Source organism: Scyliorhinus canicula, chromosome 15, assembly GCF_902713615.1.
Source record: "Scyliorhinus canicula chromosome 15, sScyCan1.1, whole genome shotgun sequence".
NCBI classification, from domain to species: Eukaryota; Metazoa; Chordata; class Chondrichthyes; order Carcharhiniformes; family Scyliorhinidae; genus Scyliorhinus; species Scyliorhinus canicula.
In genome coordinates this window covers 38,570,114-38,585,335 of record NC_052160.1, presented here as the reverse complement: position 1 = coordinate 38,585,335, position 15,222 = coordinate 38,570,114, and the positions used below count along the sequence as shown (strand labels likewise).

General features: G+C 47.2%; 1 protein-coding gene across 3 annotated transcripts in view; it reads left to right on the top strand.

Annotated features, from left to right (window-relative positions):
- Positions 1–15,222, top strand: part of LOC119978887 (interleukin-21 receptor-like) — a 110,113-nt gene that overhangs the window by 75,730 nt on the left and 19,161 nt on the right. For all 3 annotated transcript variants that reach the window (XM_038820795.1, XM_038820797.1, XM_038820796.1), the window contains exon 8: positions 10,906–10,990. In XM_038820795.1, coding sequence (XP_038676723.1) covers positions 10,906–10,990 — 85 coding nt within the window. The remainder of the gene's footprint in view (positions 1–10,905; positions 10,991–15,222) is intronic.

Genomic DNA, 15,222 nt, shown 5'->3' with positions numbered 1-15,222 from the left:
AGTAATGGATGGGCTGTTAAGTATGAGAAATGTACATGCATCCACCCCTGGATGAAATTCAAATCCTCTAAATTGGTTCCTTCAACAAGAATTGTTGATAGTGCATCTGCTGTTGTCTGGTACTTCCTTTGCGTGTACACTGCTATGGAATCATATCTCATTAAATGTAATCAGAACGATTGGATTCGAGGCGGCATCTCCGCATTCACTTTCATGTTCAGAAGAGCCATTCGTGGCTTATGTTTTGTTTCAATTTTGATCCACAATCCCATCACATAGCCCAAGAATTTCTCGCATGCCAGTGTTGCTGCCAATCTTTCCTTTTCAATTGCAGCATATCTTTTCTCTGTGTCTGTGAATGTCCTTGAGGTCAAATAAACTGGTCCACGTTTACCGTCTCTTTGTACTTAAAATAATACTGCACCCAGGCTTGTAGATGATGCATCTGCTGCTATTATGGTCGGTAATTCTGGGTCATAATGTGCTGAAATTTCAGAGGAAATCAGATTATTATTTTTCTCAAAAGCATTTTGCTGGCCCAGATTCCAGCAACACTGTTGGCCCTGTCTGAACAGCTGTCTCAAAGACTCATTGACTTCTGCCAAATTTGGTCGGAACTTGAAACAAAAACAGAAAATACTGGACAATCTCAGCAGGTCTGGAGCTAACGTTACGAGTCTGGGTGACTCTTTGTCCAGTATTTTCAGTTTTTGTTTCAGATTCCAGCATCCGCAGTAATTTGCTTTATTTTGGTAGGAACATGTCTACTTGACTGACCACCCCGAGAAATCTGTCATGTTCAGCAATGTACTCGGGTTGTATAAACTGTCTGATACCTTTGCTTTTCGTGACTCCACTGGTATGCCAGAGGTTTGTACAATATGATCTACAAATGTAATCTACAAAATGCCAAAATTTGGCAAACTCACATTTTTCATTCAATGTTAAGCCAGCATCCTGTAAGACTTTCAGGACTGCTCAAGTTCTACTGTCATACTCTACTCTTATGGACCCAAATACAAGTATGTTGTCCAAATTGCATACTACTCTTTCCATGCCTTCTTGGTTTGTTATGGGCCAGGGTTTAGAGAACTCCAAAGTGTATCATGGAGTTCACCTGACCCACAACTTTGAATAGATTGTGGTATGGGGAGCACACGGCCCACTCTATAGATGTGGTACAGCAGAATTTTTAAAAAAGCAAACTAATGTTTATTCTATGAACTCAAGTTAACCTTTTTAAAACATACAGTGAACATCTTAACAACCATCACTTCAAATGCAACCCCCAAAGAATACAACACTAAGTAATGCGTACGCTGTCCTTTTAACTTCCAGAAGACTTACAAAAAAAACATAACCTTTAACAGAAGCATGTTAGGTTAAAGTCACTACTCAGAACATTTATAATTCTGAATTCACCAAATGATCAAGAGACAGTCTTTTCATGGCAGAGAGATCAACAGTACACCTGCTCTGGCTGGCTTCAGCTCCAACACTGAAAACGAAACTAAAACACACCCTGCAGCAAACAGCCTAAAACTAAAGTAAAAAGCTGACAGACAGCCCAGCTCCACCCACTCTCTGACATCACTGCAGTAGTAAACACCCATTTCTTAAAGGTACTCTCACTACAGACATTTATATACACACCCATTTATAAACACCCATTTCTTAAAGGTACTCTCACATGATAGGTTTGAGACATTGTTCTTTGGAAAATTTCAGGAACGGACAGGATTCCAAATGTCATTAAAGCAATAATGAGCTCTTGGCGTTATAAAAGTGGTCAGCAATCGATTCTTCATCCAGCGGCAAGTGCCTAAATTTGCTGTTTGCAACCAATTTGGTGAATAAAGTTCTCTTGGCCAATTTGGCAAGACTCTCATCCAGTGAGGCCATCGGGTGGATCTCACATTCCACTGATTCGTTTAGTTGAGTTAAATCCACAAAGATTCTAATTGTGCAAATTGCTTTGGTATTGTGACCATTCCTGAACACTGTTTCGTTGACATGCTTACTGGTGAGATAACCCCTTGCTGTAGCATGTTTTCAATTCATAGGAACATATAAAATAGAAGCAGGAGGAGGACATTCAGACCTTTGAGCCTACTCTGTCATTCATTATGATCATGGCTGATCATCAAGTTCAATACCCTGACCAGTCTTCCCATGATCCCCCCCAGGAGCTATATCTAATTACTTCTTGAAATTACACAATGTTTTAGCCTCAACTACTGGTAGTGAATTCCAAAGATTCACCACTCTCTGGGTGAAGAAATTTCTCCTCACCTCAGTCCTAAAAGGTTTACCCCTTATCCTCAAACTAAGATCCCTAGTTCTGGACTTTCCCTAGGTCTTAAAGGACTTTCCACAACGTAAAGAGCAAATTTGTTTTGCATCAAAGCTCTCAGGCTGATATGGTACTCCATCCGCCCTCTTCCCAAGCCGATAAATAATCTTGGAAATTATTTCTGCCCTGCTCATCAGCAACTTGATCGATTTTATAGATTACCTTCAATTTTAAGCATGCCTTCCTTCTTAGTAAAGAAGATTCTTGATTCGGGATGACATACAGAGGTTCAACGATTTATCTGGGCTGGCTTCTCAGTGGGCTGACGTCAAAATCGCGAAACGCGATTGGGCGGAGAATCGATTCTGACGCCGAAATCGCAGCAGGTGTCGATTTGATGCCAAATCGCGATTCTCCATCACTTCGACAGTGGCGCCAATGCTTTCTAACACACCTACATTAAACACCGTTTGCATGTCATTAGCAATCCCGACCCGGTTTGCTCCGCGGCCTCCGCGATTCTCCTCCTCTAATGAGCCAAGTTCCCGATGGTGTGGTTCACGTGTGCTTTTAAAAATCGTGAAACCAGCATGGTGGCTGCTGAGGGAGAGAGGGTACATAAAGTGGCCAACATCGCCATGTTTGCTGACACTTGTGCCGCTGGCCGGGGGGAGTAATGGTGGGTAGCCAGGAAGTGGGCTGTGAGGTCGGGCTGGATGGGCACGGAACACCATTGCCGGAAAGGCAGCCATGCAGCTGTGCACGTCGTTGACAGCCCACTGTGAACTTAGGGCCATGGGTCGTATAGGTCACCCCAGGCCACTCCCCCTGGGTGCTCTCTGGCCCCAACCAACCCATCAGCTGTATGGACGCACTCCAGCACAACTAATGCCACCTTGTGTGTGTGTGTGTGTGCAGATTGGAATGTGTATGTGCGGCTGCAGCTTGTCAGCCTCCCGAGTGTCAATCACGGATCCAGCGAATCCTGCACCCTTTTTCATTGGAATCGATTGTGTTCCACGTGGTGCCGGCGCTAGCCCCTCCGCAGTAACGGAATCGGTCCAGGTTCGGCGCCAGTTTTACCGTCGTGAAAATCCACGAGTTTTGTGTTGGTGTCAACACTTAGTCTCAGAAATGGAGGATCCTGCCCCTGATCTTTGTACTTTAATTTTGCCTCGTGTCGGCCTTTGACTTTCAGTGTAATCCCACCTGGTCCCTGTAACATGACAGATAGCGGTTGTGGCGTAATATGCTTAAGCCACATTGTCGGATAGGACAGAAATTCCTGCCTCTTGTGTCTATCTTTAAACTCTGAGGGAAGTCCATCCACTTTAATTTTAATGCTCCATAATTTATTTTCCATTTCATCTACTTCCCCAAGGAACGTTATTTCCTTTTTCTGTGGTTTTCCACTCATAGTATGTGCTTTGTCTTTAATATTTTTTCCTTATTTTTTCTGGCTAGGTGTTCAATCAGCAGATAATTTTTTTTTACACAGTTGAGGCACTCTGCTCCCCTTGCTGAGCATTCTTCCTGCTTGTGCAGGTTTTATCTCCACACCATGCAGTTGTCCCAGTGCTCGAGCCTGTTGTCAGTCTTCAGCGCTCCGGAATGGTTCTGGTAGATTCCATTCTTGCACCAAGCCTTGTAATAGTTGTTGCTTCTCTGGTGTTGCTTGCTGATCCTGGTCTGTGCTCACTGCTGTCTGAACTCCGGGTCTGTCTCTCATTTTGCATCTGGTGCACTCGTGGTCCTCTGACTTTTTGATGAGTTTTGAATGTGTTCCTTTCTTCCTTCTGTTGAGGATCTCTTGACTTTACAGGTCTGCGGCTATTCCTTGGAGTTTTTTTCTGGCTCCTTTTCTCATTGTTCGCTCCCACCACCACAGCCACCATGTTTCGCCACGTGTGTTCAGGGCCCAAACAGAATTCTTTGAGGCTTGCCCATTCTCCCAAAGTAAGCTGCTTGAGATTGTAGTCTATTAAAACCCAAAGTAAGCTGCTGTTCAGTCCAGATCTCTGATACTCAATCATGTGGAGTTACACCATCATTACATCAGCATCATGTGCTTTTGATGTGCGTCCTTTACATTATCCAGGTGAGGCCTTAGACTCTGAGGGAAGGTCAGTCATTGTGGCTCTGCCTTCTATTGGATTGGTAACTTCAACCAAAATGGAGGCGAGGCTGTTTCAAGTTTAATGACAGCTGAGCTTCATCGGTGACAGGATATATTGAGTTGCCCTAAGATGTCTGCCTCCAGAGAGACAGCCTCATGGCAGAGCCACATAACTACGGTGATGTACCCTCAATTGGACTCGAGTCGTGAAGAAGTTCCATATATCAGGCTTTAATGAACTAGTTGTGTGCCCGGCAGTCGACTTACAGAGAAAGGCCAACTGCCGGCTGCTACGGGTTCTTATACCCCGCCTCGTAGGAGGGGTTACCGGCCTCTCTGCCAACCGGCGAGCAGTCACATGTCTAGCCTCAGCCAATTGGCAGAGAGACACATGACCTGCCTGAGCCAATGGGCAGCGAGTCCTCTGCACCAATGGCAGCACTACTCTGAGGTACCGTAAACCTCCTAGTCATACCACCACATACTGAAAACCAGGTGTGACATCAGATTGATTATATTTCAAAACTCAAACCCAGGCCAGCAAACCTGTAGAGCTGACGGACAGCTGGGAAGAGCAGAGGGGCACGTGTAGGACATTCCTGCACAGGAATCACCGAGCTGGGGCTGATTGTTTCCCCATGCTCATTGATACCGTGAGCTTCCCTGCTGTGGGCGGGGTAGCTTTCCCAGCGCTCAGATGAAAGGTCGGCCACTGCAGAGCCAACTAGAAAGGAAAGAGGACCCGGTGAAGTGTAACCAGGCCTCATGTAGATAATGTTGTTGCTCAATAAATGTATTTTGTTAAACTTGTTGGACTCCCCTCGCTTTACTATAATAATAAAAGGGGAAGTGGGCAAGACATGGGATTCATCCACCCAGTCCTCCTGGGCCCACAAGCATCGGAGAGCCGCAGAGGAAGGGTGCACCAGGCTCTGGAGCCAGCAATGATTCGCAACAGCAGCAGCAAGAGAGGCAGGACTAGCCGCAGACGGAAGCCATGGGGGAAACGGCAACAAGAGAGAGCCCAAAGTATTCCGGAATTGCATGAACAATCTCCAGACATCAAAGTGGCAGTGCCAGGGAAGACTGTGGCTGTTAAAGGAGTCCATCACTGATTGCTGTATGATACTGTGATCAATGGGACTGGGTGTCCACCCAATGCCAGTGATGATTTAAATCATCACAACACTAAATTTCTAAACCTCTGGCTCTCTCTAAAGATCCACTGGGGATATGTGCAGGATATTCCAGGAGGCTACAAGCAGTTAGAACATAGAACATAGAACAGTACAGCACAGAACAGGCCCTTCGGCCCTCGATGTTGTGCCGAGCAATGATCACCCCACTTAAACCCACGTAACCCGTATACCCGTAACCCAACAATCCCCCCATTAACCTTACACTACGGGCAGTTTAGCATGGCCAATCCACCTAACCCGCACATCTTTGGACTGTGGGAGGAAACCGGAGCACCCGGAGGAAACCCACGCACACACGGGGAGGACGTGCAGACTCCACACAGACAGTGACCCAGCCGGGAATCGAACCTGGGACCCTGGAGCTGTGAAGCATTGATGCTAACCACCATGCTACCGTGAGGCCCCAAGTTGTATTAGGGAAGTGACTAGTGCAGTGTTTAAGAGGGTTGGAGTCTTGATGTGTTACCACATTGACCGTGTTAACCTGCTGAGGGGTCTGTTGGTTTCAGATCATTGCAGGCTTTCCACAGGTGCAGCATGTAATCAATTGCACCCATCAAAGCTTCCTTGAACCAGCCTGCAGTCTTCAGAAACAGGAAGGGCTTCTACTCAATAAACGTCCCAACTTGGTTTTGATTGCCAAAAGTGCATCCTGCAGGTATGTGCCTGCTTCCTGAGGAGTACTCATGATGCCTGTGCGCTTCAGCATTCCCAGGAGTTGTTTCAGCTTTGTCCACTGTTCCGGGGATGATTCCTCAGTGATAAGGGGTACCTTCTCAAAAGCCGCCTGTTGACCCCAGTGAGGAACCCTCGCACAGCAGCTAAGGAACTTCACCGTGCCTGTCATGGGCCAACCTGGGCTACAATTAAACAGACAATTGGCGTACTCATGAAATGATTCTGCTGCCTGGACTGCTCTGGGGCAGCTCTGCTGATATGGCCCAGTGAGGGTCTCCACCACCAGACCACTGGAAGACCACCAGGCTACCTTGCCCTCAAATGTCATAACACTTGGTACTTAGCAGCATCCATTGCTCAGCCTCTTGCAGCTCTGTGACCTGTACACAGAGATGGCAAAACACGGCCTTCACCCCTACTATCGGGCAGATGAGAGTTCACAATGCCAGTCAGAAGCCATCAGTCACTGAATAAAGTAGTCTACTAGATTGGATCTACTCAGCTGGCACATGATTCAGTCTTCCAGTTATCACTTTCCCATGTCCATTCTCATGGGACTTGGAGAATGCTGGCATCAAGGGGCAGATGCCTATCATCCATATGGAGCAATTCTTCCTGAGGTAGCTGCTTCTGGGTATACTGTTCATTCACCCACCCAGTTGATCCCTCCCCACATTGAGACACCAAGCATATTGCCCCCTGGACAGCCACATTGTGCTCAGCATTCACTCAGAATCACTCTAGCAGTGCGGAGGAGGTCATTGATCTGCTTTTGATACTGGACCCAGGTGTGTTGCTGGACCTCAAATCTGCTGATCTCTGTTGCTGTCTCCATCCAGACTTCATAGGTCAGACAGGAGGGTCCCTTCTTGCCACCTGTTGGAAACAGGCAGGAAGACATTACTGAACTGTGCAGCCATCCCTTTTCTGCCCAGCAATATTCCACAGGTGACAGCCTCCTGCATTACTCCATGGATTGAGTTCTTCAGACACAGGAGACTTTAGCTGTTGGTCTAGACCTGAAGACGGATCTAGTCTTGGAGCTGAGGGGTCTGTCTTGGAGCTCAAGGATCTGTGTCTTGAAGCTGGGGAATAGTCTTGTAGCTAAAGGACCTATTTTTGAGCTGAGGGCTCTAGTTTTTGGACATGAATGATCTATATCTTGCAGGTGAAGGCTGCTGGTCCGTGCTAAAGGGTGGGTCCTCATAGTGGCAGCCATGACAATGCAGAAAGTTTTGAGGCAGTGCAGGCAGCTCTTACTGCCATTTAAAAAATAGCATCAGCAACCATGTCTGTATCACCTGACAGGGGACTAGCACCTTCTTGCCCACCTCCGGCGCTTGATTCACCAGAGCCCGCCCCTCCACCTTGTTAATCGGCCTGCCACTACATGATCATATTTGGCCAGACGACACTGCTAACATTAAACTCCGTTCAGGATGTGATTGAGGCAGAGACCGTAGCATCTTTGAAGGGAAAACTGGATAAATATTTGAACAGGAAGATTCATAGCACCAGGAGTAGGCCATTCAATACCCTGAGCCTGTTAACTCATATTCTTGACTGTTGCTATATGTTTTTTGCACCCTATCCCTTGACGCTCTTACCTCATAAAGATGTTAATCACAGTAATAAAAATTTCAATTGCACCTCCCCCCCCCCCCCTCCCCCCTCCCCACAACCTTTGGGAGAGTGAGTTCCAGATTTCCAATAACCACTGTGTGAAAAGGTTCTTCAGAGTTTTCCTCCCAACCAGCCTACCTCATTTTTTTCCAATTAAGGGACAATTTACCGTGGCCAGTCCACCTCCCCTGCAAATTGTTTGGGTTGTGGGGATGAAACCCACGCAGACACGAGCAGAGTGTTCAAACTCTACACAGACAGTGACCTCGGGCCGGGATTGAACCTGGGACCTCAGTGCCATGAGGCAGCAGTGCTAACCACTGTGTGCCGCCACTGCCTCCCTTTTATTTTAAAACTGCGGTGTTCTGGATTCCCAACAAGGAGGAACTTGTTGCTCCGTTCTACCCTATAAAATTATTTTATCATTTGAAACACCTCGATCAGACCTCTCCTCAACCTGGAATACACTGAATGGAAAACAAACCAAGGGTGGGATTCTCTGACCCCCCCTCCCCCCCTCCGCCGGGTCGGAGAATCACCGGGGGGGCGGCGTGAATTCCGTCCCCGCCGGCTGCCGAATTCTCCGGCGCCGGAGATTTGGCGGGGGCGGGAATCACCCCGCGCCAGTCGGCGGCTGCCCACAGCAGGCCCCCCCCCCCCGGCGATTCTCCGGCCCGCAATAGGCCGAAGTCCCGCCCGATCTATGCAGGTCCCACCAGCGTAGATTGGAGTAGGCCCCGGGGGGTGCCCCCACGGTGGCCTGGCTTGCGATCGGGGCCCACCGATCTGCGGGCGGGCCTGTGCCGTGGGGGCACTCTATTCCTCCCTGCCAGCGGTCTAAGCCTCCGCGATGACCGACGCGAAGGTGAACCCCCCCTTGCGCATGTGCAAGGATGACGTCAGCAGCTGCTGACGCTCCCGCGCATGCGTGGACCCACGCCGGCCGGCGGAGTCTCTACGGCCCCGGCTGGCGCGGCACCAAAGGCCTTACACTCCGGCTGGCGGGGCGCAAACCACTCCGGCGCCAGCCTAGACCCTGATGATGCAGAGGATTCCGCACCTTTGGGGCGGCCCGACACCGGAGTGGTTCCCACCACTCCATTGCGCGGTTTCTGCCCACCCTGCCGATTCCCGGAGAATCCCGCCCCAAGTGTGTGCAAACCGCAGTCATTTTCTAACCCATAATTTTCTGATGAATCTGCACTGTACCCCTTCAGGATCAGTAGATTCTTCCTGAGCTGCTGCACTTAGAGCTGAATACAGTTCAGATGGTGTCTGACAAAGGCTCCGTACAGCTGAAGCATTACATGAACCCTTTTGTATTTCAACAACCCATTAATATTTTCTATTACCTGTGCACCTATATTTTGTGTACCTGGACACCCAAATGACTTGGCTCCCCCACAGTTTCTGGTCTCTCTTAATTAAGAAACTATTCCAGTTTAACTTCCTAAAATCCAATGGTATACTTCACACTAAACTCCATCTGCCATAGATTTTTCCTCACTCACTTTGTGCCTCTTTGACGGGTCCCTTTCACAGCCAGACAAGTTGTTGACTATGGAGAGAGGGTGGAGCAGTGAGATTGGGAATGGGATTCTCCAGTCCCCCAGCCGCGTGTTTCTTGGCGACGGGATTCTCTGTTTCCCCCACTTTTAATGGGAAAGAGAATCCCGCCGCCAGTGAATGGCCGGAGAATTCCGGCCTAGGTTTTGGATTGCCCTAGGAAAGAGCCAGCAGAGAATTCCATGCACCCCAAGCAAAGTAAAGTGGAATAGAGGGGGTGGAGAGCAATAACATCAGGGCTGGAGTGTACTGAGGCATGGTAAGAACAACTTGATGAGGCTGTTCCCAGGTTCCCTCCTCACTCTCGGTATCCCACAACCGAAAACTGGTGGATGTCCAGCTGGATGAGACCATGAGGAACATCTCAGGTGTAATTCGGTCGACAAACAGACTACCTGTGCTCTGCGACATTGCGTCACCACAAATCCGTCGTGTAACTAGCACCGCACAATTGCGTGAAAGAGTGCACGAAAACCCTGATCTGCCATTTGTGGGTGATACCACCCACCCTCCCAGAAAACACCTCACCTCAAGGTGGCCAACCTGGACCAACCTTCCCGAGCAAGGCAGTTCTGCTGTGAACCTGTGGAAGGACCTGTAGCACAACACAGCCCAGAATCAGCACTTGGTTGGTGATCCCAAGTTAGAAATCCCAGGCTTCGACTGCCCGTGTGGCAAATCAGTCAAACCGAACAGCTTTCACACTGGACCCTGCCACAACAATCTCTTCCGTTGGGGACACCGTGACTCACCCCCGTGCAACTGTAGTGAAGTGTAAACCGCGGTGATTATAATCGACAAATGTCCCGGCCTGTGCTTCAGTGACCATCTCACTACCCTACACCAGGCTGATGAGGAGGCTGCCAATTGGCTGAAGAATTTCAAATTTGGTATCTAGCTGTTCATTGATAGTCGTGAAGGAATGACAGGTAAAACCCAAGCGTAGGGAAGGTTTTCTATGGGCATGTGAATTCAGAACATTTCAGGGACTATCAGACTTCCAGTCAGTCATCCAGCCCGAGACAATCTTCTGTCTTGGAATCTCTACCCCACCTGAAGGGCTACCAATGGGTAACCGAGAGGATAATCACTCCTCTAGCCATTCATTGATTTATGGTCTGCTGTGCACAGAATTATGAGGTTCTTGGGAAGAAACAGTGAAAGATTCAGTAGGAAGCACTCGGAGCAGAAGTGCATGTGATGTTAAAACAGTGGGGCCTTCTTTATTTTTCTTAGACCCCCTTCTGCAGGTACATGTTTATACGGTAGTCTCGTGTGGGCAAAATACACATTGCAACTTTTAATACAGTACAGAAATTGCTGCTGCATTTGCCTGGAATTTAAAAGGAATTCATTGTCTGCAGTATTTGAAATGTAAGCGCAGGCTTTGACTCCCTTAATATCTCTTACTAATGAATCTCCTTTTACAGGCTGCGGAAGAAGATTTGCGTGATGACTCCCAATCCAGCCCCATTCTTCAAACCACTGTTCATGGATCATGGAGGAAATTTCACGGTAATGATCTGTCAAATGTTTAATGGGAGTTTGGTTACTGTGGATTCCTGCAGCACGGAGCAAGTGCCTCAACTTTAAGTCATATGAATGTAACAATAGTGCAGAGTGATACAGGGAGTGAGGTTAACGACACACTTACATATCTACAGTGCAGAGTGATACAGGGAGTGAGGTTAACGACACACTTACATATCTACAGTGCAGAGTGATACAGGGAGTGAGGTTAACGACACACTTACATATCTACAGTGCAGAGTGATACAGGGAATGAGGTTAGCGACACAATTACATATCTACAGTGCAGAGTGATACAGGGAATGAGGTTAGCGACACACTTACATATCTACAGTGCAGAGTGATACAGGGAGTGAGGTTCGCGACACAATTACATATCTACAGTGCAGAGTGATACAGGGAGTGAGGTTCGCGACACAATTACATATCTACAGTGCAGCGTGATACAGGGAGTGAGGTTAGCGACACAATTACATATCTACAGTGCAGAGTGATAAAGGGAGTGAGGTTAGTGACACACTTACATATCTACAGTACAAGTGATACAGGGAGTGAGGTTAGCGACACAATTACATATCTACAGTGCAGAGTGATACAGGGAGTGAGGTTAGTGACACACTTACATATCTACAGTACAAGTGATACAGGGAGTGAGGTTAGCGACACAATTACATATCTACAGTGCAGAGTGATACAGGGAGTGAGGTTAGCGATACACTTACATATCTACAGTGCAGAGTGATACAGGGAATGAGGTTAGCGATACAATTCCATATCTACAGTGCAGAGTGATACAGGGAATGAGGTTAGCGACACACTTACATATCTACAGTGCAGAGTGATACAGGGAGTGAGGTTAGTGACACACTTACATATCTACAGTGCAGAGTGATACAGGGAGTGAGGTTAGCGATACAATTCCATATCTACAGTGCAGAGTGATACAGGGAATGAGGTTAGCGACACACTTACATATCTACAGTGCAGAGTGATACAGGGAGTGAGGTTAACGACACACTTACATATCTACAGTGCAGAGTGATACAGGGAGTGAGGTTCGCGACACAATTACATATCTACAGTGCAGAGTGATACAGGGAGTGAGGTTCGCGACACAATTACATATCTACAGTGCAGAGTGATACAGGGAGTGAGGTTAGCGACACAATTACATATCTACAGTGCAGAGTGATAAAGGGAGTGAGGTTAGTGACACACTTACATATCTACAGTACAAGTGATACAGGGAGTGAGGTTAGCGACACAATTACATATCTACAGTGCAGAGTGATACAGGGAGTGAGGTTAGCGACACAATTACATATCTACAGTGCCGAGTGATACAGGGAGTGAGGTTAGCGACACAATTACATATCTACAGTGCAGAGTGATACAGGGAGTGAGGTTAGCGACACAATTACATTTCTACAGTGCAGAGTGATACAGGGAGTGAGGTTAGCGACACAATTCCATATCTACAGTGCAGAGTGATACAGGGAGGAAGGTTAGTGACACAATTACATATCTACAGTGCAGAGTGATACAGGGAGTGAGGTTAGCAACACAATTCCATATCTCCAGTGCAGAGTGATACAGGGAGTGAGGTTAGCGACACAATTCCATATCTCCAGTGCAGAGTGATACAGGGAGTGAGGTTAGCGACACAATTACATATCTACAGTGCAGAGTGATACAGGGAGTGAGGTTAGCGATACATTTCCAAATCTACAGTGCAGAGTGATACAGGGAGTGAGGTTAGCGAAACACTTCGTATTTGGGCCGGAAGTGGATGGGTGCTGTGAACGCCCGAACTAAGATGCCTGAGGCTGGCTCTCTTCGCATAATGTAGGTCACTAGCAAGTTCTGTGGTGGTGGTCGAAGGAGCAATTGAGACTCTCTGGGCATGGAGTAGCAGGGCTCCTCAGTAAGTGTTTTCAAAAATTAGGGAAGCAGCAAACCATCTGAATCCTAAATGAGATGGCCTGATCTCAGGTCTGCAATCACTACACATTTTTCCAGAGAGGAGTCTAAAACAAGTAATGGGCCAGTATTAATGAAAGATAGCCAGATTCAATATCCATTAGGTAATTCTCAGGTGTATTCTGGGCATGGGACTTGGATCCCCAAAATTGGTGCTCATTACACTTGATTTATGCCCAAGATCCGCACTCTGAGCTCTAATTTCTTCCTTAATTCTTTCAAAAGGGACCCAAATTATACTAGTTTATTTGAATGTGTTCTGTGTGGCACTGTCTCTTTTCATGGAAGGATGTTATCTTGTAGTGGCTGGAGATAGACAATGGGCGGGATTATCTGGCCAATCCCATTGGCCGGATCTTCTGTTCCCGCTGAAGGCTACCCTCCCTGTAGTGGGCGAGCTCTGCAAAACGTACAGAAATCAGTGGACTGGACGATCCCGCCGGTGGGAAAACACTCCGCGCACGGGGGGGGGGGGGGGGGGGGGGGATCCCACCAGTGTCTTATCATTCATTTTACAGTCCTAACAGGGGCCCTCCCACTGAGGAGGGGTCCTGAGTGAATGCGTTTAGGTGCCAACCCGAGCAGACTGAGCCCTGAGCACAAATACAACCAATAGATACCAACCTGAGCAGGGAGTGGACAGGATATAGAAACAGGTTTTTCTCTATCAGTGAGCCCCTCTCACATGGGATCTCTTTCTCATTACTTCCTCCCTCTTTTACTGAAGCCACAATGATTGGAAGATTTCCTGTTTATGGTTTCTACACTGTCCCTCCCCCTGCATCCCTGCTTTGTTCAATCAAGACTTGACAAAACTCTGGAACTGCTCCTCCTACACTCCACGACCTTCTATAAATCAGTCATGGCGTCAACTAAAATCATGTAATGGTTGTAACAGAGACGAAGGCCATTCAGCTCATTGTGTCCATGTCGGCATGCTGCAAAAGCAACTCAGCCACACCCATTCCCCTAGCTCTACAATTTCTGCCCTCCACATAATTGTCCAATTTGCTTTTGAACGCCATGATTGAATCTGCCTCCACCAGAATTGCATCCTGATCCAACTACAAAGCAGAGGCTGAGCAAACCACTACATTGTATGCTGTTAGAACAATTGCTGATGGTGATAGCAAGACAAGGCATTCATGAAACATCAAGCAAATTCAAAGAAGTCTTAAAAGCCTTTGATAATAATTTTCAATTCTCAGAGTAACGGGATATTAGAAAGAACCAAGTTTGACAAAAGGGCCCAGAAACCAGATGAACCAGTGGAAACCTTTATCACTGGCCTGTGTCGATTGACTGAAAGTTGCGAACATGCTGATTTTAAATCTGAGAAGGAATTAGATATAGCTCTTGGGGTTAAAGGGATCAAGGGATATGGGGGGGTGGGGAGGTGGGATCAGGGTATTGAACTTGATGATCAGCCAGGATCATAATGAATGGTGGCGCAGGCTCGAAGGGCTGAATGGCGTGCTTCTATTTTCTATGTTTCTATATTCAGGCAATGCTTCACAGATCCTGATCACTCACTCCTCTTGTTGGCTTAGTTCTTATGCCATTATATTGCTGGCCTTTGGTCCTTATCCCTTCTGCCAATGGGAATAGTTTCTCCCTGTCTCCTCAGCCCAGAGCCTCATGATTTTGATCACCTCGATCAAATCTCCCTCAACACTCTTTTCTCTGAGTCCGACCAGGGATTCTCCAATATATCCACTTAAGTTCCTCATGCCTGGGAACATTCTCGTAAATTTTCCCTGCAGTCTCTCTAAAACCTTCTTAAAGTGTGTACCCAGAATTGGAAACAATACTCTAATTGAGGCTGAACCAGTGTTTTATAAATAAAAGAAAATTACTGCGGATGCTGGAATCTGAAACCAAAGAGAAAATGCTGGCAAATCTCAGCAGGTCTGGCAGCATCTGTAGGGAGAGAAAAGAGCTAACGTTTCGAGTCCAGATGACGTTTTGCCAAAGCTTTGACAAAAGGTCATCTGGACTCAAAACATCCCTCCGACCAGAATGTATCACTTCACAGTTGTCTGCATTAAATTTCATCTGGTGCATATTCGTCTATTCCACCTCTTGAAGTTTATCGTTATACTTGCCACAGTTTACAATACTTCCATGCTTTTTGTCATCTGCAAATTTTGATATTGTGCCCTGCACACCGAAGTCTAGATCATTAACACAGATTCGGAAAAGCAGTCTTAATACCAACCCCTGGGGAACCCCACTAT